Source organism: Siphateles boraxobius, unplaced genomic scaffold, assembly GCF_051911475.1.
Source record: "Siphateles boraxobius isolate OS27281-9 unplaced genomic scaffold, OSU_SipBor_1 29, whole genome shotgun sequence".
In the NCBI taxonomy this organism is placed as follows: domain Eukaryota; kingdom Metazoa; phylum Chordata; class Actinopteri; order Cypriniformes; family Leuciscidae; genus Siphateles; species Siphateles boraxobius.
Genome location: NW_027508908.1, coordinates 2,746,301 through 2,771,327, shown reverse-complemented (window position 1 = coordinate 2,771,327; position 25,027 = coordinate 2,746,301). Strand labels below are relative to the sequence as shown.

The 25,027-nt window shown below is 38.0% G+C and overlaps 4 protein-coding genes across 6 annotated transcripts; 1 reads left to right on the top strand and 3 right to left on the bottom strand.

The window, feature by feature from the left end:
• Positions 1–488: 488 nt before the first annotated feature.
• snrpb2 (small nuclear ribonucleoprotein polypeptide B2) lies at positions 489–4,659 on the bottom strand. 2 transcript variants are annotated; one of them, XM_077246051.1, is made up of 7 exons: positions 4,563–4,659; positions 4,276–4,353; positions 3,973–4,145; positions 1,656–1,787; positions 1,498–1,539; positions 1,289–1,377; positions 489–917 (listed from the first exon to the last, which is right to left on the bottom strand). In XM_077246051.1, the coding sequence occupies exons 2-7, from the start codon at positions 4,337–4,339 to the stop codon at positions 758–760; spliced, it is 660 nt and encodes a 219-aa protein (XP_077102166.1). In that variant the 5' UTR covers positions 4,340–4,353; positions 4,563–4,659; the 3' UTR covers positions 489–757. The 2 variants fall into 2 exon arrangements, with proteins under 2 accessions (XP_077102166.1, XP_077102167.1); XM_077246052.1 differs by having other exon boundaries at positions 4,437–4,577.
• A 494-nt stretch (positions 4,660–5,153) lies between these two features.
• On the bottom strand, positions 5,154–9,571 carry rnaseh2a (ribonuclease H2, subunit A). 2 transcript variants are annotated; one of them, XM_077246049.1, is made up of 9 exons: positions 9,525–9,571; positions 8,874–9,002; positions 8,718–8,789; positions 8,504–8,630; positions 8,119–8,206; positions 7,898–8,035; positions 7,716–7,803; positions 5,591–5,714; positions 5,154–5,445 (listed from the first exon to the last, which is right to left on the bottom strand). In XM_077246049.1, the coding sequence occupies exons 2-9, from the start codon at positions 8,998–9,000 to the stop codon at positions 5,286–5,288; spliced, it is 924 nt and encodes a 307-aa protein (XP_077102164.1). In that variant the 5' UTR covers positions 9,001–9,002; positions 9,525–9,571; the 3' UTR covers positions 5,154–5,285. The 2 variants fall into 2 exon arrangements, with proteins under 2 accessions (XP_077102164.1, XP_077102162.1); XM_077246047.1 differs by lacking the exon at positions 9,525–9,571 and having other exon boundaries at positions 8,874–9,031.
• Positions 9,572–10,179: 608 nt separating this feature from the next.
• On the top strand, positions 10,180–15,921 carry prdx2 (peroxiredoxin 2). The gene is made up of 6 exons (XM_077246050.1): positions 10,180–10,372; positions 12,417–12,529; positions 12,680–12,833; positions 13,763–13,885; positions 15,000–15,130; positions 15,492–15,921. The coding sequence occupies exons 2-6, from the start codon at positions 12,427–12,429 to the stop codon at positions 15,572–15,574; spliced, it is 594 nt and encodes a 197-aa protein (XP_077102165.1). The 5' UTR covers positions 10,180–10,372; positions 12,417–12,426; the 3' UTR covers positions 15,575–15,921.
• A 2,214-nt stretch (positions 15,922–18,135) lies between these two features.
• junba (JunB proto-oncogene, AP-1 transcription factor subunit a) lies at positions 18,136–19,764 on the bottom strand. The gene has a single exon (XM_077246046.1). The coding sequence runs from the start codon at positions 19,616–19,618 to the stop codon at positions 18,659–18,661; it is 960 nt and encodes a 319-aa protein (XP_077102161.1). The 5' UTR covers positions 19,619–19,764; the 3' UTR covers positions 18,136–18,658.
• Positions 19,765–25,027: the final 5,263 nt, after the last annotated feature.

Here is a 25,027-nt window from a genome sequence, read left to right as displayed (position 1 = left end):
TTATATAATGTTTAGAGGAATCAAAACAACGTCAGGAATCCCTCCGTCTCTCTCTCTCACACACACACACACACAGATCTGCTGTGAGGAGTCGTGGTTCTGATGCCTGTACTGAACTGTGATGACCAACATCTCGACTGTGAAGAGAAAACACAGGTGTGCTTGAGGATTCTGTCCTTTTTAGGTTCACATCTTGTGACATCATATCCTGTTTTTGGTTGGTTTACATGTGTTTGGTCCGTGTTGCGTTCATATTTCAGTCGAACCGCACCAGAGTTGGTTTGGAGGCGGACAGAGACTCATCTTTTCAGCGTCTCGCTGGCAGCGTTCACACTTATTCAGACGAACCACACTAACAGAGCAATCGCACCAGAGTTCGCTTTAATCCAAACAAACATACCAAATGTGAACACACACTAAATAATGCCTTTTTATTTAAGTGAACTGTTCCTTTAAGATCAAGCAGAAAACAAAAACGTCATCAATAATTTGGGAGGGCAAGTTGGGATTTATTTTACAGGCTAATTTTATTAGTCTACAATACAAAATAAAGATCTGTCCTGGAATATCATAATGTTCCTCAGTGACCAAATAATTTCCACTCACAAAAAAATTGAAACAGTCACTGAACAAAGGTTTTAAAAAAGATTAGACGGACTGAAAAGACAAACACAAATCCGAACCGAGGATCCACTGATAAAGCCTCAGACACAGTCCAGTACAATCTGCATTTCCCGGGAAATGAGTGTGAGTCGGGTCACTTTTTAGAGTAAGTGATCTTCATGGCACACGTCGCTGTAATTCTGAATCCCTGTAGCGCGTCTTTCGCGACTCCGGCTTGAGTCTCGCTCTCAAACTCCACAAACGCAATGTCATGCTTTCCAGGGACCAGACGCACTTCTTTAAACCCAGGAAACCTGAAAACATGGAACATGACAGCGAGCCGATGAGTAAACAATCAGAGAAAATATTGCTGGATCAGCTATTTTCAGCTTTTTGACAATACATGATATACATCTCAATATTTATGCATTTGTGATAACACAGCTTAAAAAGAGTTTTTTTTTTTTTCCTTGAGTAGATTTAAAGTTTAACAAAATGAAATGTTTACCACACTAAAAGAACATGAAGAATATTTCATATTTAAATTCTCATATTCTCAATAAAATTCTATACATGTACCAATATATCAACACAGTAAAATAGATTGGAATAAACATTGCCATATATTACTAAAACATTTACTCTGTTTCTCCTCTAATGTATACTAGATTTAAAAGGAACGTACTGGTTGAATAACATGGAGAGCATCATCTCGTTGGTTTCTTCTGGGAGATTATTCAGGAACAGAATATAATTCGGTGGGTTGTCAGGGACCTAAAACAATATAAAATTATTTATGGGATTTCAGGTACATAAAACAACTTTTTTTTTTTTTTTTTTTTTTTACACTAAAAATCAAAATCAGAAAATAAGTGTGTAAACTGTGTGACATACCTGGACTGTGGCAGGTGGAGGTGGTTGGTTGTTCACAGATCCCTGCAGGAAAAATCCATAAGCAAAATTTGCTCAGTTGATCTGTTTTTTCTTTGAATATGCTTTTCACAGCCAAAGGAGGCCTAATTTTTCTGACTACATGATGCACTGCAACTCACCGTTGGTTTCTTGTTGAGATTGGCCGCCTGTTCCATGGCTTTCTTTTTCTTCTCTTTCTTCTTTTCTTTATCTCCATACGTGCCTCTCATCTTAGAGACCAGGTCCGAGTCCGTTTTTGCATACTGGATTCGCTACAAGTACATGCGAAGGTTAGCAAATGAGAAATGTGTGAAGTATTTCTAATTCTTTATAATGTGAACTGACACATAAAACGAATGACCACATCAGAGGAGCAGTTCACCCACAAAACAAGATTCTACCAACATTTGCATTATTTTAAAAAAGTGATTTACACAATCACAGTTTAAAAAGGACAATAAAGTGCCGTAAATGTAGTCCACATACGTTTTAGTTTTTCGGTGAGTTCCGTACCATTGGCTCTATTGGACACCGTCATTTTTTTGGGGGCTTGTCTTGGTGTGTCCCGAGCTTTAAACGCTGCCCTATTCGCTAGTCATTTAACTCAGATATACGTCACGACATGAGAGAAAATTGATCGCAAACTTCAATTTCATGCTGACTTTAAACAGTTTACCAAATCAGGAATTAAAATTCTAACTCGTCAATAAATCCTTCATCTACATCATTATAAATAAACAACAACATGTTAAAATTACATTTCCTTTTTAAAGGGTTAGTTCACCCAAAAATGAAATTTCTGTCAGTATTTACTCACCCTCATGTTGTTCAACTCCGTAAGACCTTCGTTCATCTTCGGAACACGAATTAAGATATTTTTGATGAAATCTGAGAGCTGGATCACTCCTCCATACTAGTCCATAGGCTTCTTCAGGGATTGAAACTTGCCAGCCCCGAAAAGTTATTAAAGACATCGTTAAAATAGTCCAAGTGACTACAGTGGCTCAATCTTAAGTTTATCAAGCGACGAGAATACTTTTTGTGCGCAAAAAACACACAAAAATAACGACTTTATTTAATCTATTCATTTCCTTCTCTGTGGGCCTCAAGTGAGTTCACTAGTGTAACAGCGTATGATCTGTTGTTGTACATCACACACATGACCAGCGTCGGCCAATAGTGAGCCTACGTAGCTCTACAATATCAGACTACGCTAACTGACTCGAGGCCCACAGAGAAGGAAATGAATAGTTGAAATAAAGTCGTTATTTTTGTGTGTTTTTTGCGCACAAAAAGTATTCTCGTCGCTTGATAAACTTAAGATTGAGCCACTGTAGTCACTTGGACTATTTTAACGATGTCTTTAATGACTTTTCGGGGCTGGCAAGTGTCAATCCCTGAAGAAGCATATGGAGGAGTGATCCAGCTCTCAGATTTCATCAAAAATATCTTAATTCGTGGTCGGAAGATGAACGAAGGTCTTACGGGGTTGGAACAACATGAGGGTGGGTAAATACTGACAGAACTTTCATTTTTGGGTGAACTATCCCTTTAATACCATAAATTATTTATTCAGTCTTTATTTACTGCTACCGTTAACGAGACTGTTAGAATCAAACAGTTTTTTTTCCCCAAGCATGGAAATATATTGATATCATCAACAACATATAGGGTCCCTGTTTACAGGGCCTAATGCGGTTTGAGCTTGTCCACTTTTGACCACTGGATTGCTTTCGTAGTGTAAACGCTCATGTGAATGTGTTCAAACAACCGGAAAAGAACATCTTCTCTCCGCCTACTGACCTAATGAGTAAGCATTATGGGAAGTGCGCTAGCCAGACGGGATTTAATCTGTCGGCATTAACACCCAAGTTTGGTTTGAAAATGAAAAACATACTAAGCCCAATGTTGTCTCACCATTCCTGATTTCCAACACACACTCACAGCATTCGGCTGGTCTTATGACCATCAAAGCAGAAACTAAAGCTGATGCTCTCGTTGTGTTTGTCCGTCGTCTCTGGGAGAGTTAATATGTAAACTGCGTAAGCTTATTTTGTCCATTAGATCTAAAGATCTGAAAAGCCAAAGCATTTACCAGCCCATAGACCCTCCCTTCGAAGAAAGCAGGACGAAAGCGGACAAAAGAGACGGATTAAAACATCAGGAGTGTCTCCCTCGTCTACTTAAGATGTGTTTTGGTCGATCGGATCCCAATACCAGGTGTAAACAGAGCCTATGGTGAGGAAATGGTGACAGTTTTCACTTTGTAGATGAACTTCTCCTTGGTTGATGATGATTAATTACTAATTACAACATAATGGCTAAGAAGTTCATGGTGAATCAATGGACCAACTCCCTCATTATTTTCTGAAATGTTAGATTCGTTAGATATGAGATACGTAAACATCAAATTACTTAAAATGAGACAACTATGAAGCCAAACTATGTGTCACTGACCATGGGTTTGTTGTAGAAGGGGAATCCCTGCAGTTGTCTGAGGGCATTGGTGGCTGCAGAAAGCTCTTTAAAGATCACAAACGCCTGACCCCTCATCTTCGCAGTCTTCAGAGCAACTATGTCCATAATCTGGCCAAACTGCGAGAATAAGGCGTATAGCGATCTCTTCAGCTCTGTAGAAAAGATCCGGGAGAAAAACAAAACCAGTTTCACAGAACTGCAGATTCTGTCTTCAAACATTATATGATCACAGCAAACATGTCAAAGCTGTTCCACTCAAAGTCACGATCTTTTTTATTTTACCTTCTTTCTTGATCTTATCGTTAACATTGTTGATGTAGATGGTGTGATTCGGTCGTATGTCCATGATTAATAATTTCACTGCAATACACAGAAAGAGAAGTGAATTCAATTAGCACTAAATGAGAGCAACTAACGAACACAAAACAAAACACACTTATTACCTTCTATTTAGTATTCCGACTAGTCTTAACTACTACTTTTTATAACAGTGCTGATCTGATAAATTATAAACGTAATTTATTAAACACTAATATACCAATAAACCTGAATGAATCCCCTCAACTTACCACACTGCTGAATTCAGCCGGAAACTGCCGCTACGCTTCTTCTTTTCCTTTATTGTTGTGGAACAGAAACAGTTCCAGGTTGTTGCGCCTCCTGCTGTCGCGGAGTGATACAACATCTGCGCCAAACCCAAACAAGGAGGATGTCGTTTTTCTAAACACTTACCCCCGGTTTCAGATTAAATGCATGTTTGAGCTGTTTTAAATGAAAGCAACTTGCACAGATATATCTTAAAAATGTCAGTGGCATTGTTTTGTCTCAATATGCACATCAGTAATGTTTTTTCTAAGGTATGTTTATAAAACCTACTTAAATTTCCTTATTAAACTGAGGCCTAATCCTGGTTTAAACTAAACCCTGTCTGTGAAACCGGGCCATAGTCTCATAGCTTGGACTCCAAGTTTAACTATTTGTCTTTGGCTAATGGCTATCATAACAGATACTTCAAGACTAATGTTCTGAGTGATTCCTAGGCATTTTGCAATTTATTTTTTATTCATGAACAATCACTAATATCTGACTCTGAATATTCATTTAAAGACTATGGAATTTCGTATCACCTACGGATACCTTATTCAAAAAGCTGAGACACATTCAAAAAGATTCACATTTATTTTACATCCAGTAAATGAATACATTTTTAATACATTTTTTGCACAGGTCAATTTTTGTGATATGTTGGACAGATGTGTATTTTGTGACACGTTCACCGCCTGTATGTGTGTTCAGAGTGTGTTGATGCTCTGTAGTTTGCGCTCAGTGAAGAAGCGGTGTGTGTCTCGTGTGTGTGTGAGCTCGGACGGCTTGCTGCGGCTGAAATAGGACAGCATGGAGGTGTTGTTCTGACGCGCAGCCGCTTTTTCTCCATCTTCCTCATCATCATCCCTACACATAAACACATTTTATATTGCATTCAAAGTACATAACATATTCAAAGAGAAATATTTTTGTATGATGCACAATTTTGTAAATAATAACATTAGTGCAGGCGGTCTGATGAAAAGGCAGCGCCCCCTGCTGTCAGACTCACCAGTGAACAGCAACAGCTTTACTGTCCAGGAGCGTCTGCGCTGTGCTCCAGCTGAACCTCACAAACTGAGGATAACCAAACACTGGGTCCAGATACTTCAGCAACCAGCTCTTCGTTTTAGGATCTTAGCACACACACACACACACACACACACACACACACACACACACACACACAATCATGATCAATTTATTTTTAAGCCAATATTCTTTAGGTCTACCATTATTTTGAAACAATTTTTTTACATTTTATTTGGAGCCAATATTCTTTAGGTATACCTTTATTTTGAGACAAAAAAAATGTACATTTATTTTGAGACCATATTCTTCAGCTCTACCTTTCAAGCGTTTAGAGTTAGTAAAAAAAAAAAAAAAAAAAGTAAGAAATTACTGGGATTTTTTGAAGAAATTATAACTTCAACAAGGATGCAAGAAATTCACGGTAAAAAAAGGTGACATTTACAATGATACTAAAGATTTCGGTTTCTAATAAATGCTGTTCTTTTGAACTTTCCACAAAAATATGAAGCAACAACCGTTTTCAACATTGATAATAATCAGAAATGTTTCTTGAGCATCAAATCATATTAGAATGATTTCTGAAACTAATGATGCTGAAAAGTCAGCTTTGATCACAGGAATAAATTACATTTGACAATATATTCAAATAGAAAGCACTTATTTTAAATTACAATAATATCGGGAACAGCGGGAACACATCAAACGAGGATCAGGAGATAGACTGTGCCGATGCGCGCGTTCGCGGCCAGGAACGTCGCGTCCACACTCTAAAAATATCTCACCGAAAGTTCTGATGAGCAGGTATCGCTCCCTGTGAGTGTCCTGACGCGCGCACACACACGCACACGACGCGCAGAATCCAGTTCTCTTTCTTTAGCGCTTGAATAATAACACACACATTTATGCCAAAATGTCCGTTTTGTCAATTGTATCCTCACAAGAACAGTCTAAATGAGTTAAATAAAATCTTAAATGAAAGTTAAGAGTAGCCTAAATGAGAAAATTAAATGCGTAAGATCCTCTCATCAGCGACAGATCTTAAAGGGACAGCAGCCAATTCTGTCTGTCATTTAAGTTACCCAAAGAACAAAGGGGAACAGAGCAAATTACTCACTGATCTTGTCTAAAGAACGTGTGTAGCTTTAATAAGGATTAATCTGTATTTAATTTATAATTTATGCAGTTCAGACTATTTGATAACCTTATTCAATTTCTGTATATTTCAGTTTTATTTACACACAAAACATTAATGGTGAACATTTTTGACTTTATAAAATGATTATCTCAAGTCTTGAAAAAAGTAAGACATATTTTTGTTATACATAGTTTAGTAGCCTACTTTTATATTTGGCAGAATTTATCATTATAATCAACTTAATTATTATCCTGGATTTTGTAACACCATAGTCCCTAAATTTATGTAAATGCAGGAAATGGGATTTAAATCGGAAAAAAAATTCCCCCATTTTGTGTACCAAATGTTGCACAAATGTTATGGCAAATGTAAATTTAAAAACAGAAATGCATTGCCATTTTACATATTACATTGTCATTTTGCATATTACATTTCAAACGGAATATTGCTACCCATATGCTTTCATAGTCTTGTAGCAGGTATTGAGAAGAGAATATTATTGTTATGATGGGTTATTTCATTGCTTCATGTAGTTTGTTATGGTGCAGTAGCGAAAGACTCCAGCAGATTTCATAGACTTGGCAAATTCATTTTTCAGAAGATTGTAGGAACAGACATCTGTTATGGGCGTTCTTGGAAGTTTTTCTGAGGCTTTTATATTGTTCATATCGATATCGGAATTATATCGTATCGACCGAAATTAAGAAATATATCGTGATATAAAATTTGGCCACATCGTCCAGCCCTAATTTCACATTATTACTGTTCTTACTGTATTTTTGATCAAATAAATGCACCCTTGGTGAGAATAGACTTCTTTCAAAAACATTTCAAAAAAGCAGATGTCATTTTTTTTAGTCACAATATCCAAACATCAGCTGATTAATTGGGCTCAACAGTTATCGGTCTATCAATAATTGAAACATTAATTTTATTTGCAAATGGAAGGAATCAGATGATACCTACTGACCATTAGGATACCCAGAGCCGTAATCTGCATCCACGTCACCCAAATCTTCTGCAAACTTCCAGGTTTTGACAGCATGATCTCTGGCCACCTACAAAGGGTAAAAATGATTGTACAAAAAAAATCCAATCAGGTTTATAATTCTTTCTCTCATTATTAAAAAAACGTTGAGGGTTTGCGGTTACCTTGGCACAGATGCTGGCGGCACTGACGACGGGGAAGAGCGAGTCAGCTTTGGGACGCACCGTGACCTCCACCCCGGGGAAGCGCTGGGAAAGCTTGTCCTGATACTTCTCTGCAGGACCCACGGTATCCACAAACACCTGAGACGAATGAGAGACACGTCGTGATGGGATCATCCCCATTTCTGCTGTTTATCACACAAGTGTTGGTTTGTTCCAAGTACCTCTTTGAGCTGCACCCCGCAATCCAGCGCATACTGCACCAGACCAATAGCAGCATCATGTGACAGAGCATTCAGGTTGTATTTCGCCCTGAAAACAAAAGGACGAAAGGTTAAAATGACTCTTCCGACTAGAATTACCAGCTCGGACCAGAATCTGAAATTCTCGTCCGAAATTTTGTGTCATTTGCAATGTGTGTCGATCACATTTACACACTGCATCGAAACTTTCAAGTCCATGAAAAAATCCGGATCACGATTTTCTGCATTTTTCACATCTGTAGCAAGCGTTTTGACGCTTCAGAGCCAAGAAAATGCATACAAATATTTCGGACTCAGTGTGCAAGGACATTTACTGTGCGTGCAGTGACATCATGTGTGTGTGTACCGTTGCAGCATGCTGGTGGAGATGGTGTTGGGCGAGAGGATCTGAAGGGCCCAGCCTACAAAACTTTTGGCCTCGTCGATCTTCAGAAACAGGTTCTCTCTCTCTGCCTCCGACAGCGTCTTTGAGTCTACATACACAACAAAAATACTGCAGCAATCCGAACCTTTTCTGTCAAGATTTGCTCTGTAACGTCAGACGAATAACTCAAACCAACCGGCGACTTTCAAATTCTTCAGGTCTTCTTTTCTGGACACAGGACAGAAGCATATCCCATACACCATGGGTCCTGAAATACAGTACATTAATGTAAACTCCTACTTCAATTTTAAAAAAGTGACCTTTTTTAACCAAAGATGACGACAGCACTCACCCAGGACGGGTCCCCTGCCCGCCTCATCGATGCCCAGGCAGCAGTCCTCCGTCTTACACACGTCTGGGATGGATGAGGACAAACGGCAGCTCACAGAGTTATCCGCCTCAAAATCACTCAGATCCATGTCTGATCGTTCCGTGGATAAAATAATAAAACATAAGAATATATCAGTTTATTGTTGAATTACAGGCAGGAATTTTTAAGCTGTGATTTAAATGGATGAATATAAATAATAATAATATAAATATTACAGCTAATAATGAATAAATAAAATACAAACAATAAAAACAGAACGTTAAGAAAAACATTAAAATAACCTTCAAGCTAACAACCAACTACATTTAAAGCCTATTTTTTGCCATTATGTAAATAATCAAGTTATTTCTAAGTATATACAAGTATTATTTTTCCCATATAAGATACTGTATAACAGAAATTACACGTTGCTCTCGCACTGATCAGTGAAATCGATCAATATTGCGAGATGATACAAAAAAGTACAGTACAAAAGGTACAAAAATAAGTGTAGAGAGCATGCTGTTTATTAACTCTTTTCAAATAACTAACTGGGTTTTTTAAATACATAATAACACTATGTGCTTAATCACAATGTGAGAAAGTTGGTTGCATAAACAAACTTGCACTAACCTGTGTGTGTGTGTGTGATGTGTGTGTGTGCAGCGCGCCTCACCCGGAAATACAGATTTGGCGCGAGTCTGACTGCTTGACCTATGACCGACAATATTTGATTGATAAAACGTACTTATTACTTCATAAAAAAATACTACACACACGGAAAAATATTCAAAAATACATTTAATTTCTAAAAGTGTGCACCGAATGTGTTTAAATGTGTGCCTCCACATCTCTCAATCGCAGTGGTTTGTGGGAAATGAAGTTCAGAGAACGTTTGGCAAAACTTTTTTTTTCTTCCAGATTCCCCCTCTAAATCAGTGTTTTATATTCAAGTCAGTTCAGAAATGTATAACACAAAAACATAAACAGCGAGTGGAACAATTATGAATGGGAGTTAATAGCGATAAATTGTCCATAATTTAAGTATAACGTCTTGAGGTCAATATTTTTTACAGTCTATGGGCAAAACACATACATATGATTTTTGTGCTTTTTGTTCTCATGCTGTGTAGAACTGTAGAACTTGGCTAAAATAATGAATATATTTAGAATATACTTTTCATTTTCTGATATGTACATCTAAATGTATTGGTTTCTGAAACCTTGTCCGAATCTTCTCCAATCTGTAATCTATCTTAAAACTGAACGCAAAATGTGGCTAGTATTTGTAGTAGAGTAGAGAAAAGGAGGAGGGGAACCGAAGTTACCGAACTGAAGCACATGGACCCTCCCTCACTCTTGTCTTTAAGTGGACCCGAAGCTCGCTCTCGATAGGTTTGCAGCAGGTCGCGCGCGTGGACGGTTTTTCTGTTCTTCCTGTACTCGTGCGTCAAGAGGTTTCGCTTCCACGTACAGAACAGGTGAGTTTTAATATCGCTCTTTTGCGAACAAAACTAACGTTTATGCTCATGCACAAATGCTAAATGAATTGTTTTGCTGAGTGTTACTGAACAAAAGAGCGCGTGGAAAACGCCGGCTTTGTTTCGCTCTTGCACGTTAATATTTTAACAACTGCTTAAAATATCTTCACGCATTCAACCTTTGCGGGAAGGCGGCTTTACTGTGAATATTAGTTATGTATTGCTGCTATTATGATTCGCGCAATGCTACTTTTGTGTAATATCATCCCACTGGTCTGGATTAGCTCGCGTGGCTACGCAGCTACATAACTCAATGCATATATTAATCGTTTTAACTCGACCGACAAGGTCGAGTTCATGCTTCATATGCATTTCATCTCTTCTCACGTTTCTAGTCACTATTGTAAGTGAATAAACCCCTTACCAATTATGGCAAAGACTTTTATTAGCGCACTTGTCTCGGCCTTTTCTGATTCTTTTTTTTTTCTTTCTCCTGGCAGTTTTCAGGTCAAAGTCTCTCGGGGGGGGGGGGGTCTTTGACTCATTAGTGTATTTGCTATGGGTTCGATATTATCAGCTTTCTGCAGAGATACTGAGATGTCAGACGCTATCAGAGCTTTTAGGGCCCAATGTACGGCGTGTAGTCGACCTCTGAGTCAAGTATACTTTATAAAACGCGCGTAAAGTCCACATTTTAACGGTAGAAATGACTAAAACGCTCATGCATTTGATCTGGAGTCGATGAAAGGCCGCGTTTAGTTTCTCAGAAGCCCATTGTTCAGAACAACTGACTGTCATGTGACCTGAAGCGTGTGATCTACTGCAAGCCTTGAATGCATTGATACTTTGCGTTTCAAAAACGAAAATTTACTTCTCTTGAGGATTTGTGTTAGATTACAAGCTAAGTGTTGTTCACTTATAATTTTAGTACTTATAATGCCATTAATTCATTTTTTTTTTAAAGCGTGCAGAATTTCGACAGATGGGGATAGTTCTCCCAAAAATGAAAATTATCCCATAATGGATTCACCCTCAAGTCATCCTAGGTGTATATGACTTTCTTCATTCTGTCAAATACAATCAGAGTTATATTAAAAAATATCCTGGCTCTTACCAGCTTTATAATAGGAGTGAATGGCACCTTAGATTTTAAATCGCAAAAAAGCACATCCATCCATCATAAAAGTGCTCTATATGGCGCTGGGGGCTTAATAAAAGCCTTCTGAAGCGATGTGTTTTTGTTAGAAAAATATCCTTGTCTAATATAATAATCGTACGGTCAGAGGTCACTCTTCCACCGGAAATAGACTCGCGTATGGCTGTTACCGGAAGCCAATGATTATAGTTTTTAAAGTTATAAATATGGATATGTTTCTTAGAAAAAAACGCTTCGCTTTATTAACTCCTGGAGTCATATGGATTATTTTATGACGAATGGATGCACAGATTTTTCCAAAATCTCAGTTACTATTCACTCTCCCATTATAAAGCTTGGAAGAGCCAGGATATTTTTTAATGAAACTCGGATTGTGTTCGATGAATGAAGAAAGTCATATACGCGTAGAATGACCGAAGGGTAAGTAAATTATGGGATAATTTGTGGGTGAACTACTCCCTTTAAAGTCCCCATGAAATCAAAATCGGCACTTCTTGTTTTTCATGGAATATTGCAGTAAGTATTGTATTAAATGATTGATCTGTGCGCATAATAATTTTAATTCTCTAATGCATCTACTGGCTTGAGGGCGGGGCAACCTGTCACTCACATGAGATCCACCAATAGCAAACCTCAATGATCCAGTTATTGCAAGTTATATTAAGACTATTGCATCTTCTGACTTTGTTTAAACTTTCTAGTCTATTTGCTATTTAATGTTGCTGATGCGATCAAAAGTTATTTATTAGAAACATGTTTTTTACCGTTATTTTTTTAAAAAGTTTTTAGTTTGTAATAAAAAGTGTGATAATGGTAGTGGCAATAATAATTTTGATGATCAAACAGCAGCAGTGCCATAAAGCTGCTCTTGTTTTTTGTAATGTCCAGTGTCTTCATCATGTCGGCTGGAAACGCTAAGATCGGTCAACCTGCTCCTCAGTTCAAGGCCACCGCTGTGGTGGACGGACAGTTTAAAGACGTTCAGCTCTCTGACTACAGAGGTGAGCAGCAAACGCTCCACACTCGGTGTTTTCTTCATTCTAAACTAGTTTTGTTTTCCATTTCATGATGATATGAGGCTGTTTATAACTGAACTGTTTTTCAGGTGTAACCTGTTTGTCACTTCATCCTGATTCTCATTCTTTCTCTAGGGAAATATGTCGTGTTGTTCTTCTATCCGCTTGATTTCACCTTCGTGTGTCCCACTGAGATCATCGCGTTCAGCGAACGGGCCGCCGAGTTTCGTAAAATCGGCTGTGAGCTCATCGCTGCCTCCACCGACTCTCATTTCAGCCATCTGGCATGGTGAGGAACCCTATCGGCTGCTTTTACTCCTATATCTTCCAGCTTAATGGTCACTTTAGAGAAAATGCATGCATGCATATCGAGAAACATTTAATTGAATATCGTTAAAATGGTGTAAAAACATCAAGCACCTTTTATTTATTTAGCAGTTATTTCATGTTGAATAAGCAGATTATAGTAAGTAATATATTATAGATCAATAGCAGCATAAGATTTCACCGTTGAGTTTTCTCCGGCTGGTGAACGTGCTTCTTCGTGGGCTTTCTATGGCTTCACCCAGTTATGGGTTATCTAATGTGCTTCTGACCAGCCTGTCATTGATAAGAGCTGATATAGTGTGTTAGAGAGGCGCAGATAAAGGAAGGGTGTAGCGCTTTATTACTTCTGGAAACTGCCATTTGAATTCATCTTGACCTTTTTATCTAGAGCATTATTATTTGCGCTTACTTAAATAAATGAAATGGGGTCAATGAAAATGAATTGGTTTTTTTAGGATGTATATATATACACACACACATTTTAAAATGGTAAACTAAATAGTTTCAACTTAAAATAACCATCTGGTAGTTTTATATTAATCTGTAAATAATTCAGTGAATTATATGTTCTGCCTCTCACATTAAAAAAAAATATATATATCTTGTCAGAATCCACTTTCCATTAAACATATTTTGCTGGACTGTAATACTCCTGCCCCTTTGAAAAAATAGTTTTATTCTGTTGATACTTTTGAAAATGGTTTTTAACCAAGTAAATCCAGACTTGGTCATAAAGTTTTTAGGAAAAATGAATCTTAAACATCTGAAGTTTTTATTTTTGAATGACTATACCTGTCTCTCGTCATGAACATAGCCATTGAATGACTTTAAAGGAAAGGATTACACGTTTTAAATCAAATCTCATTCCTGTTGTGACTTGGCTCCTGATAGGATCAACACCCCCAGGAAGCAGGGTGGACTCGGCTCCATGAACATCCCTCTGGTGGCTGACCTGACTCAGTCCATCTCCCGGGATTACGGCGTTCTGAAGGAGGAGGAGGGCATCGCCTACAGGTCTGTGATGTCCTGCTAATGAGTGCACACGTTTAGTTAAACTACAGCTTCCTTCCTCTCTCGCTTGTAGTGCATGATTGCCACAGGAGATAATGATCAAGTGTGCTTGATAACGTACACGTGTACCGCAGTGTGGAAATGGTTCAGAACAACCCTTAAAAAAAAAAAATTTAACCAATGCTCCGGGTTCTAAATGAAGTTCAACTAGCGGAATTTGGCACCGGCTTGATTACCACCAATTATTTTTTACTCGTGCCTCAGTTAAAAAAAACAAACTTTTGTTCTGTTAATATATATTATGTTATGTTATTATATTATATTGCAGTGTTGAATTGTATACACTACTGTTCAGAATTTTGTCTTTGGTAAGATTTTAAAATGATTTTGAAAGAAGTTTCTTCTCCCCAAAGCTGCATTTATTTGATTAAAAATACAGTAAAAACTGTAATATTCTGAAATATTATTAGAATTTAAAATAACTGTTTTCTATTTGAATTTTCTGAAATTTAATTTACTACTGTGATCAAAGCTGAATTTTCAGCATCATTACTTTAGTCTTCAGTGTCACATGATCATTCAGAAATCATTCTTATTGGATGATTTGATGCTCAAGAAACATTTCTGATTATCAATGTTGAAAACAGTTTTGATGTGTAATATTTATGTGGAGACAATGATACAGATTTTTTTTTTTGATCAATGGAAAGTTCAATAGAACATTTATTTGAAATAGAAATATTTTGTAAGATTAAAAATAATTTCTTAAAATAGTCTCTTTTGATTAAGCTAATTTGTCCTTAATCAGCCAAACCGTTTTTTTGGTGTTTTTTTTCTTTCTGTAAAAGTCAACAAAGTATGTATTTGTAGTAAGGTAGGGATGCTGTCTGTTTTATAAATATTTCGCATTTATATTATAATTTTTTTTTTTTTTTAGGGAACAAATTAGTTCTATCTCTATATATTTTCTGTAGTAATCATTAACATGCAACATATGCTTAGTGCTCAGCTTGAATTGCACCTGAAACAAAGTCCTCCAAACAGCCATCATACAGATGTTATTTTAAACAGAAGAGATTAACCAGTGAGTTTTCTCCGTCTCGTCCTGCTCCCACAGAGGCCTGTTTGTGATTGATGATAAAGGCATCTTGAGGCAGATCACCATCAATGACCTGCCGGTGGGTCGCTCTGTGGACGAGACGCTGAGACTGGTGCAGGCCTTCCAGCACACTGACAAATATGGAGAAGGTGAGAGACGGGTGCTCTTTCTCAATGACCTGTGTCTGGGACAGCATCTATATGTAGTGTAAACGCATGCGTATTGATGCCAACAAAGATCCGTTTACTCGGATAACACCGTTATACCCTCCGATATCTACACACTTTTTTTTCTCTAAATGTCAGGAATATTTGAGAGCAACAGTATGGCAATTTTTTTTTCTTCATCATGCAGTAACATCTTTTATAGATTTTTTTTTTATATATATATATATATATATATATATATATATATATATATATATATATATACACACACACACACACAGCAGTATCTGTTACATGCTGTTGATTTATTATTAAAAATAACATGTCTGTCTGTTGTCCGTAGTTTGTCCTGCTGGATGGAAACCAGGAAGTGACACTATTGTTCCAGATGTGCAGAAGAGCAAGGAGTTCTTCTCCAAGCAGTAACAGTCTTGCCGTATTTCCCCAGATCTTTCCCCCGTTCAGTGGGGTGTCGGTGCACTTAAATTTAGCCTGAGATTTCTTGAAAAGTTGTCTTAGCTGACGTAACAAACTTTTTGGTGTTTAAATGCACTTGATAGACTGATTTCTTTCTTTCCACTGTCTGAAGACGCTGTTCCAGTCAGCGTCCCTCATGCACTGAAATGTCTGTAGATTGTTTGCAGCTCTAGTTAAAACAGTATTACATATTTGGTACTCAGTGAACATTTGATTAATTTTGAATTATCTCAAGTTGTTTAACATTCTGGTTGTTCATCAGTATCTTTGTCAAATAAAAGGCTGTTATTGAGTAACATTGCTGTTGTTTTATTGTACCAATAGTACTCAGCTGTTGGTATGTTCCAGGTTCATTACAAACTTTCAATGTTGTTTTACAACAAAAAAATTTTTCACTTTGACTAGGTTCACCTACCCAGAAAAGTATTTTAAAACTGGACTAGTAAAACATTATCTGTGATAAATATGACGTACAGGCTTATTGGTGACCAATCAGACCAGTAGATGGCAGGATTTCATTGCATTTGGAAGAACTAAACACGCAGGAGCACCTTGTTGCTTAGTGTGAATTGCCTCATAGACAAGTATAATTTTGCTACATAATTTATGTCAAGGTATCTTTATATATATATTCAGCAGATCTAAAGCAGGGGTCTAGGGCTTATATAGAGATGGGGTCCATGAAAAAGTTTAGAATAAGTAGCCTATGTGTAGAAAAACTTGATGTAGCTTAATTTCCAACTAATGATTTACACGTTTATAATAGCCTTTACATTTTTAATAGTATACATGGGGTCTTTATACATGTATAATAGTATACAGGTCTTTACACATGCATATATAGCTGTCTTTTAAATGTTAGAATTGGATTATGGTATGAAGATGATCATATTGGTGGTGTCTAAACGATTGTGTTTTTGCATCAGACGTGATTTGTAGACTTTGTGAGTGGTCAAGTAAACGTTATCTGATAGTGGCAATCTTCTGCTGATAAAACACCCACAGCAACAATATTACATCGAAGGCTACATGAAATCTGAGCGTTTCACACTGCATTTCAAGCACTGGAATTATCCATTATCTGGAACTACTAAAACCATAAGTGGGGATTTTGTTGGTCTAGTCAGAATGGTGATTTAAATATATATATATATATATATATATATATATATATATATATATATATATATATATTTGCTTTTATTTAATTTTAAATGTAGACCAGTGTTCAGCACCATGGTGTTATTTTTTTATATATTCACCAAATGAGTAGCACAAACAAGATTAATTGATATGTGATCATGGATGAAATTAAATTGGGTTTATTTCATGGCCTACTAAAGCTTTTGAAAGTAAATAATCACAAGTAATGTCTTTAAGTGCTAATAAATATCAATGTGTCATCTCAAGCTAAATTAATAAATGTTATGTTGAGGTACAGCATGACCTCAAAAGGTTTTACAGTTCATTTAACGTTACTAGACTTTGGCTCAAGGTCATGAAACTACAAGGTCATTTATTAGTAAGGAAATGTAATGCTTTAATATTTCTGTGAATATCTTGTTTTCAAGCTGATGGCAACTGTTGATATCACTTCAAGTCTTTAATAAAACAAAATGTCCACTAAAATCTAATACTCTAAATTTAAAAATAAATACAAAATACTGCTTTTATTTATATATCTGAATCAATATGTTCTTATTTGAGTTAAAATTGTGTCCTTTTTGTCTATTTAATTTCAGTTTAATATAAATATGGGTTAGGCACTTACGTCTGGACTATCTATGTGCCAAAGTAGAATTTGCTGTTTATGCAGGACTTGTAGAAACAGCCATTTATTCACACAACATTTGAAAGGTAGCCTATAGCCTAATTAGTTGGAATGTCCAAATAATCCCTCAAAAACGAAAGCCTTGAATGTTGTATTTTGGGCCTTACTAAAATTAAGAAAAGCAGTAACTTGTGAAAGAATAAAGGATGTTACAAAACAAGATAATTGACGCGCGTGGGTGTGTGGTTTTAGTACTGGACAGTTACACAAATCTACCGGTATATTTTAGTGCAGTCACTTCTCGTTTACAAGTCTAGCTCTTTTTTTCTTCTTCTTTTTTTAACAATCTATTTTTGTGCTTGCGACGGCTCCGTTTTTTGCAAAGTACCTGGAAAATGCCCGTTCTCATATTTTTATCTCTACTTTGCTTTTCGCTGAAACTGTTTTGGGAAGGTTTCTGCGCTCGGGGAAAACCCCGAGTTGCTAAATTTTCTCTCATTCACACGCGCTTCATTCATTCGAACGTCAGACACGAAAGCGCGCGGACTTCCTGACCGGTAGCGTGGGCGGGGGTTCCCGCAAGTCTACCCTCAGTGACGTACATGCAGCAAAACAGCCCATATATGGGCATTACGTCAGCAGGAAAAAGAAGCCAACGTGGGCACGTTTTCAACGTAAACCTAAAGCCGTATGAACGTTTTCTCTCTGTGCTTGAAATGAACAACCCCAAACAGTAGAATACTTTTCTTTAACACTTTTACTTAAATATCAAAAATATAAACAAAACAAACAGAAACACATTTAAATGTCAGGATCAACCTGACTGACAATATCAATAATTTACTGGAATGTTTTCATAGGGCGCACTTAACAACAAAACCAAAGTTACACAAGGTTCACTTTAAGTGCTTTCATTATCCAGTCGGGAGTACCTTGTCGGTCAAGATGCTTTTGAAAACGACTATAACACTATAGTTTTCCACAAGAAAACACTTAAAATATATACAACGCTCGTATTCAGTGCTGCATTGGACCCTTTTCACAGACTTTTAAAAAGAATATTAAAATATTTTGCTATTTGAGCAAATGGAGAAATATATTTAATGTAGTCTATCATTCACCGCTATAGAAGTTCATAGTTGGGACGACTTCAGCCTGTGTGTAAAAAGGGTCCCTAGCATTTGCATCAAAACATCACAAACATGATCTGCTCCTCCAGTGTTTCCCATTTGTCAGAGTCTGTGTAATCGCGGCAGTTCGTTTTAAAACGACTTGATCTTCGGGGTTAACATCAGCTGGCAGCCGCTGCTCACATGGGTCATGACCTTCTGCTTGAGCTGGGCCACTTGCTCCCTCAACAGGGACGCGGTGCTGGACAGTCCGGCGTTATCAGTCTTTAGGATTTTCACTTTGTCCTCCAGCCTGGAGATGCGCTCCAGCTTCCTTCGCCGGCACTTGGTGGCCGCTAGCCGGTTCCTAAGCCTCTTGCGCTCCGCTTTGATGCGCTCCTGGTCCTCCATGTCGATCGGGGACATGGGAGGAGAGCCGTCGCTGCTCTGCAGGTCAGGAACGGTCTGTGGCTCCTCTTTCAGTCGCTGTTGATGGAGCGCGTGTTGGAAATGATGAGGATGCGTCGCGTTTTGATGGTGGTGATGGTGGTGGTGGTACTGAGGCAAGTAGCTGATGGTGGCTGTCGGGTAGTTGGCTGCAGGTGTGAGGTTAGTGTTGGGATTGCAGCTGTTTAGAGTGGTGTACACGGGGGTGTCCGGTTGCAAGGAGGCGCCGAAGACGGACGAAGCCGCCGAGCAGGACGACAGTCCTCCGGCTCCGATGGACACGTTCGGCGGGGGCATTTGGTTCATTTTGTGGAGCTCGTCCAGCGCTTTCACGAAGCCGTCGGCGAAGCCCTCCTGCTCCTCTGTGATGCTCCGGGTGTACAGATACTGCCCCGGGGTGGGTGATGTGATGACACCGTTACCGTTCTGGATGATGAGTCTCTCCAGCTCCGGAGAGGCGAGTTTCAGCGAGCCCACGTCTCCGGTCGCCGCGGCGTAGAAGTCGCTTTCGGAGCGGAGGGACTTGAGGTTCCGGTAAGGTTCGGCGAAGCCCACGCTCATGTTCTGCTTTAGGAGCTTGTAGTCGTGCAGGGCAGCGTCTGGATGACCATAAGCAGAAAGAAACGAGTCGTCATGATAAAACGGTTGCTCCATTTTTGTTGACATGTGAACAGAAATTACGTCGACTGTACAGTTTAATGTCCGTTAATCTTGTTCTCTCCGTAATATTACATGAGGCAAAAAAGATGTCAAAGAAGAGAAAAGAAACGTCCAAAATAGTTTGAACAACTTTTTACTGTACCAAGTCGACAGTTGTTTCCCCTTGACAGCTGATGTCCAAAAAGTGTTATTTCTGTTCTGATCCCGGAGTTATTTACAAACAGCTGTACGCGGTGTCCTCGGGCTCCGTGTGCACTCAATCTCTGGAGAGGTGCGCCTCGGAGCTTTTTATACTCTGCGTTTCGAGGGCGTGTCTAGGAGAATCGCGGCCGCTGATTGGATGAGAGTTCGTTCCGCTCCTCGAGCTGTCAGATGGGCGATGACGTTGTTGCCAGGAACCGCTGAGATTGAAAACAACGCTGGAGGCGAGAGTGCAAAACTGAAGGGGGACTTGCGCTCCTATTTTTGTTTCCACAAACAAGACGCAAAAAACTAGCCGCAATAGTTGCATAGGCACTTTTAAGAAAAAAAATTCCCATGGCCAAGAGAAAACAGAAACACTATTGTGGTCTTGAGAGAGAGTAAAAATAAACAACTCTAAACCGGTGTTATAAAAAATCTTATAAGCAGATTTAAATCATTAAAGAAACAGTTTGTCCACAAGTGGAAAGCCCCAATTGGTTTAAACGGTTTCAACGCAATATTATTATCTTAGGAGATTTTAGGTAGAATGTCAAGGCAGTTCTTTTACATAGCCTACAAGGAGTGTAAATTCTTTTAAATGTCAAGCTCTAAATATATTCCTTTAATTTAGGTGGCACAACTACACTAGCCATTTAAGTAGCCTAAATACAGGATCGTAAAATGGGATTGGATCATTTAACCCGTATGAACGTGTCAGGGTCAACCACATCATCCCGGCCCTTGTGAAAAGTCAAGAGGGGCCCATTATAAGGCCCTCGATTGTAAAGTGTATGTAGCCCTACTGAAACCAGCCTAGGCTGGTTGGCTGGACTTACCAGGTTTAAGTGTGTCTCTCAGTGAGAGACACAGTTAAACTAAAAGAAGTGTCCAAAACCCCTATAAAACCAGTCTGGGAGGCCAGCTAAATCCATCCAACCAGCTTAGGCTAGTTTTAGCTGTGTGTGTGTGTGTGGTTTTTTTAAAAAAGCTATGAGTAATATAAAATAGACCAAAGTGTCTGAATAATTCAGACAATATATAATGCATTTTTATTTGAGGGCTTATTGACCATTTGTATTTGAGTAATTTTACTCACTGAGTCATTTAACATGTGAAACATGAGTAATAATAGGCCTTTTTCATTTAAGAGTCCACAGTTAACATGTTTTATATGTCTTCAGAGACTCTTACATTAAAGCAAAATCATAACCATAGCTCTCTATTGATCAGGAATAAACTGGCTCACGATTTGGCAACTGATATCAGTCCCATATACGGGCAAGATCACACAGTAGTTCCTCCTTAGTGAAGGACCGGGAAACCTCTCCCATGTGGGCCTGATTCCAGAGGCAACGCCTCCGCACATGGAGGGGTGGAGGGGTGGAGAGGTGGAGGAGGGGGAGTACGCTGGAGAAGAGGCAGCACGCACACACACAACATGCTGTCGCAAGACTGGGAGATCGAAAGACCAACGTTAATGTGACATATTAATGCAAACTCTCAATTTTCTATTTCAATATAGTCAAGGTCTCTCACACTTTATGTAAGGGAATGTATTAGGTCAGGACACAATGGGACTTCACACCTGCTGTGTGTGTAGACGTTCACACGACCACATGCCAACACCTGTTTTGCACAAAAAGAAAGCCACTGTCTCCTCAATATGTTAATAAGACTGAATCATCACTGGGCTAAAAGCCAGGTGCAAACCCATGTTTCGCCATTCGGCAGCAGCGCATGAACCTTTCACCTATAAATCCTCAGGTACGCCACACTCCCGTCAAGACGACACCCTCAACTTCCTCTCTTGCTGCAGTCCGTAAAATATTAAACTATGTCAGTAAACAGACTTTTTGGGGGGGTTTTTCAACAAATGTTCAGTGAAAACGGGGGCTTAACCTTTTCGGCTGCCAGCGTAAGGAGGTCAGAATAAATACAATATGAGATGTTTTATTTAGGTTCATTTTTAACATTTGTGTTTGCAATTTTTGCAATCCTGTTACCAAAATCTGAGGTATGACTAAATAGAGTTTAACCGAAAAGATTAAAATAACTGAATTAAATTAGGTTGTGATTCTGCATTTGTGTGTTTGTGTGTGTGTGTGTGTGTGTGTGTGTGTGTGTGTGTGTGTGTGTATGTGTGTGTGTGTGTGTGTGTGTGTGTGTGTGTGTGTGTGTGTGTGTGTGTGTGTGTGTGTGTGTGTGTGTGTGTGTGTGTGTGTGTGTGTGTGTGTGTGTGTGCAAAAAATATAAAATAAACTGGAAAAATGCATAAAATTAAGTTACATTTATAGAAATAATAATAAAAACAGAATTTTCCAACATTAGGTAAACTAAGTAATAAGACAAAATTATGGTTTGGAGTTACTGATAATATTACAATATAGAAATAAATGTTTAAGAGTTTATTGACTGTTTGTATTTAAGCTTTTTTTTTTTAATATCACACACACACACACACACACACACACACACACACACACACACACACACACACACACACACACACACACACACACACACACACACACACACACACACACACACACACACAACACACAAACACACACACACACACACACACACACACACACACACACACACACACACACACACACACACACACACACACACACACACACACACAGTTATGTTTACACAATCTTTATGTTCACCACAACTGCATTTTACAATTTAAAATAACTGTTTTCTATGTTAATAATTCATTCCTGTGATCAAAGCTGAATTTTCAGCATCATTACTCCAGTCTTCAGTGTCACATGATCCTTCAGAAATCATTCTAATATGATGATTTGATGCTCAAGAAACATATTTCTTACTGACCCCAAACTATAAACACATGCTAAATATATACACATTCTACTATATATATACTATACTCATACTATTTCTCTTGTCCTCTGAATAATTAATCTGCATGACAATGATTCACTGACAATGATCCGTGTGGACTTTTAGTTGTGTCATCAGTTGAGATCAGGGAGGTCATTCTTCAACTTAAGGGCAGCGCACATACTTCAGAAGTCTCATGGTCACAGGTTCAGTTTTTAAGGAATGCACAGACTCATAAAAATGCATATCTTACACTTATAGATGTCTCCTATGTACAGTTTAGCTAGCTGACATATTGTTTACTTCACAATAAATGATACAGTCATTGTCTACCATAATAATGAGTAAGTCTTTTTTTTTTTCATTTCAAAATTATGTTCATGAATGAGCCAGTCATAGTGAAAGTGTGAGGCTAGAGAAAAAAAAAGACAAGAAGATAATACATCCAACCGTAACCATGTGGTATCGGCACAGAGAGCAGTGGCTTCCGCCTCACTTCTTTGATATCTTGAAATCAAAATGGCTACAGGAAGTTGGCTTCCTCCCTCTTCATTCAACCACCACAAAGTTCAATTCCCATTCTAGATATCATTCTTTTAAGAATGTGCTGTATCATAACATAGAAGTCCTTTACAGAATTTACAATATCTGCTTTTTTATTCTTTTTGTCTCACTGCATCACTTAATTCAGCAACCATTAAAGGTTAAAACCTTTATTTGGTCTTTTTGCCACACCATTTATTTAGCATCGTTCAAGATACTATATTTCTTTTTTAAAGGAACGTACGTGGTGATGGGCCATGTTTTTAGATGTTTATTTGCATTTTCCCATCAAACAGCTTTCACTATCAATTGATCCCACTCACATGACATCAGACGTCTGTCAGTTTCCCACACCAAGTCCAGATCACAGTCAATTACACAGAAGAGTTGTTCTGTTTTCTTTGAAGGCAGATGCGCATGAAAAGTTGTAAACAGTACTTCCCCTTAAAAAAAACATTTAAAAGAACATTGATAATTTTCATATCATTTCATCAGGATTACTGGAGGTTCTAAGGCACAGAAATACACAATTACATTCATGGCTCATGTAAGTAATTTCCATCTAAGCGTTGTTGTTTTTTCCGAGGTGAAAAGATAATCTGGGTTGACAGATTGTAGTTTAAGGCAGTGAAGAAGGTACGGCATGGGGTGAAAGAGAAAAGCTGAAGAAACGAGAGAAGTGCCGCTGGTCATGTCAGTCAAGCTGGTGAACATGGAGCCTGTGGCTGTGCCGAGAAAGGGAACACTTAAACATGTTCACCGACTATTAGCACATCACTTGACAGCTCACTTCCCTGCCAGAGAAGGAGAAAGAGCGGATGGCATGTTCCCTTGGTAAACGGGAGAATCGTAACTTCTAATTTGGCCGTAAGATTTCCATACATTCATTCTAGAAGTCTGTATCAGATGCTTCAAATCTGTTTATAAAACAGCTGCTTTTCGCAGTTGATCTGAAGTGGAATAAATTCATGTGTGACAATTTCACTCAATTTCTAATATTTGTACTTCGTGGGTCGGGTGTTTGAACACAAAAGCTCACAGTTTATGGTTGTCAAGCTACAAAAAAGGACCAAAAAACAATCGAAATAGCCCATATAATGCCATATTCATATAGATTTAGAAGACTTCAAGTATACTGCATGTGTCGCGTAAACAGGGATCAGTTGACTTAACTTAAAAAAAGTGAGGAAACCCGTTGTCTTCAAATTAAGTAATAAACCTCATGCATAATTGAAAAAAATAAGTTATGTGAACCTGACAATTCCACACAACTTAATTTTTTTAATTACGCATGAAGTTTATTGAATACATTTAAGACCACGGGTTTAAATGTTAAATGGTTCAAGTGATCACTTTTTATAGTGAGACTACTGAATCAGCAAGAATTTGAAAACCTGTTTGTCATTATTTGCAAACCTGGCATCGCTTTTTCTGATAGAAAACACATATTGATGGCTGAAATATTATCAGAGGAAATGATTCTCAGGTTGGTATACGATAATCTTGACACATAAGTATTTATCAGCAATAATTTACTGCAGTATTCCACTTGTAAAAAGGGTCAAACAACTATGAAGAAATAAAAAGTTTTGCGTTTTCCCTTGAGAAACTTTGCATTTGCTCGCAAAAACTTTTGCATTCCCCTGAATATATTTTGTATTCGCTCGCAAGGAAATTAAAAGGTTTGCGATCGAACACAACGTTTTTTGTCGATTTTGATATTCTAGGTATTATCAACTGGCCAGAATTTTGAGACCTCAATAAATGTGAAGGACTATAACGCAATACTGACGAGCTAAACCATTTAGAACAATTGTGTACATACAAACAGTATTA

What these genes read in the sequence shown, in the direction of transcription:
- snrpb2 (XM_077246051.1), bottom strand. Translation starts at nt 4,339, where the DNA reads ATGGACATACGACCGAATCACACCATCTACATCAACAATGTTAACGAT. An exon ending in CCTTCTACAACAAACCCATG is followed by an intron (nt 1,788 to 3,972) that starts GTCAGTGACACA and finishes ATGTACTTGTAG; the next exon opens with CGAATCCAGTATGCAAAAAC. An exon ending in CTCTCCATGTTATTCAACCA is followed by an intron (nt 918 to 1,288) that starts GTACGTTCCTTT and finishes CCATGTTTTCAG; the next exon opens with GTTTCCTGGGTTTAAAGAAG.
- rnaseh2a (XM_077246049.1), bottom strand. Translation starts at nt 9,000, where the DNA reads ATGGATCTGAGTGATTTTGAGGCGGATAACTCTGTGAGCTGCCGTTTG. An exon ending in TCCACCAGCATGCTGCAACG is followed by an intron (nt 8,207 to 8,503) that starts GTACACACACAC and finishes TTTTGTTTTCAG; the next exon opens with GGCGAAATACAACCTGAATG. An exon ending in CGGCTCTGGGTATCCTAATG is followed by an intron (nt 5,715 to 7,715) that starts GTCAGTAGGTAT and finishes GTGTGTGCTAAG; the next exon opens with ATCCTAAAACGAAGAGCTGG.
- prdx2 (XM_077246050.1), top strand. Translation starts at nt 12,427, where the DNA reads ATGTCGGCTGGAAACGCTAAGATCGGTCAACCTGCTCCTCAGTTCAAG. An exon ending in CATTTCAGCCATCTGGCATG is followed by an intron (nt 12,834 to 13,762) that starts GTGAGGAACCCT and finishes GGCTCCTGATAG; the next exon opens with GATCAACACCCCCAGGAAGC. An exon ending in CACTGACAAATATGGAGAAG is followed by an intron (nt 15,131 to 15,491) that starts GTGAGAGACGGG and finishes TGTTGTCCGTAG; the next exon opens with TTTGTCCTGCTGGATGGAAA.
- junba (XM_077246046.1), bottom strand. Translation starts at nt 19,618, where the DNA reads ATGTCAACAAAAATGGAGCAACCGTTTTATCATGACGACTCGTTTCTT.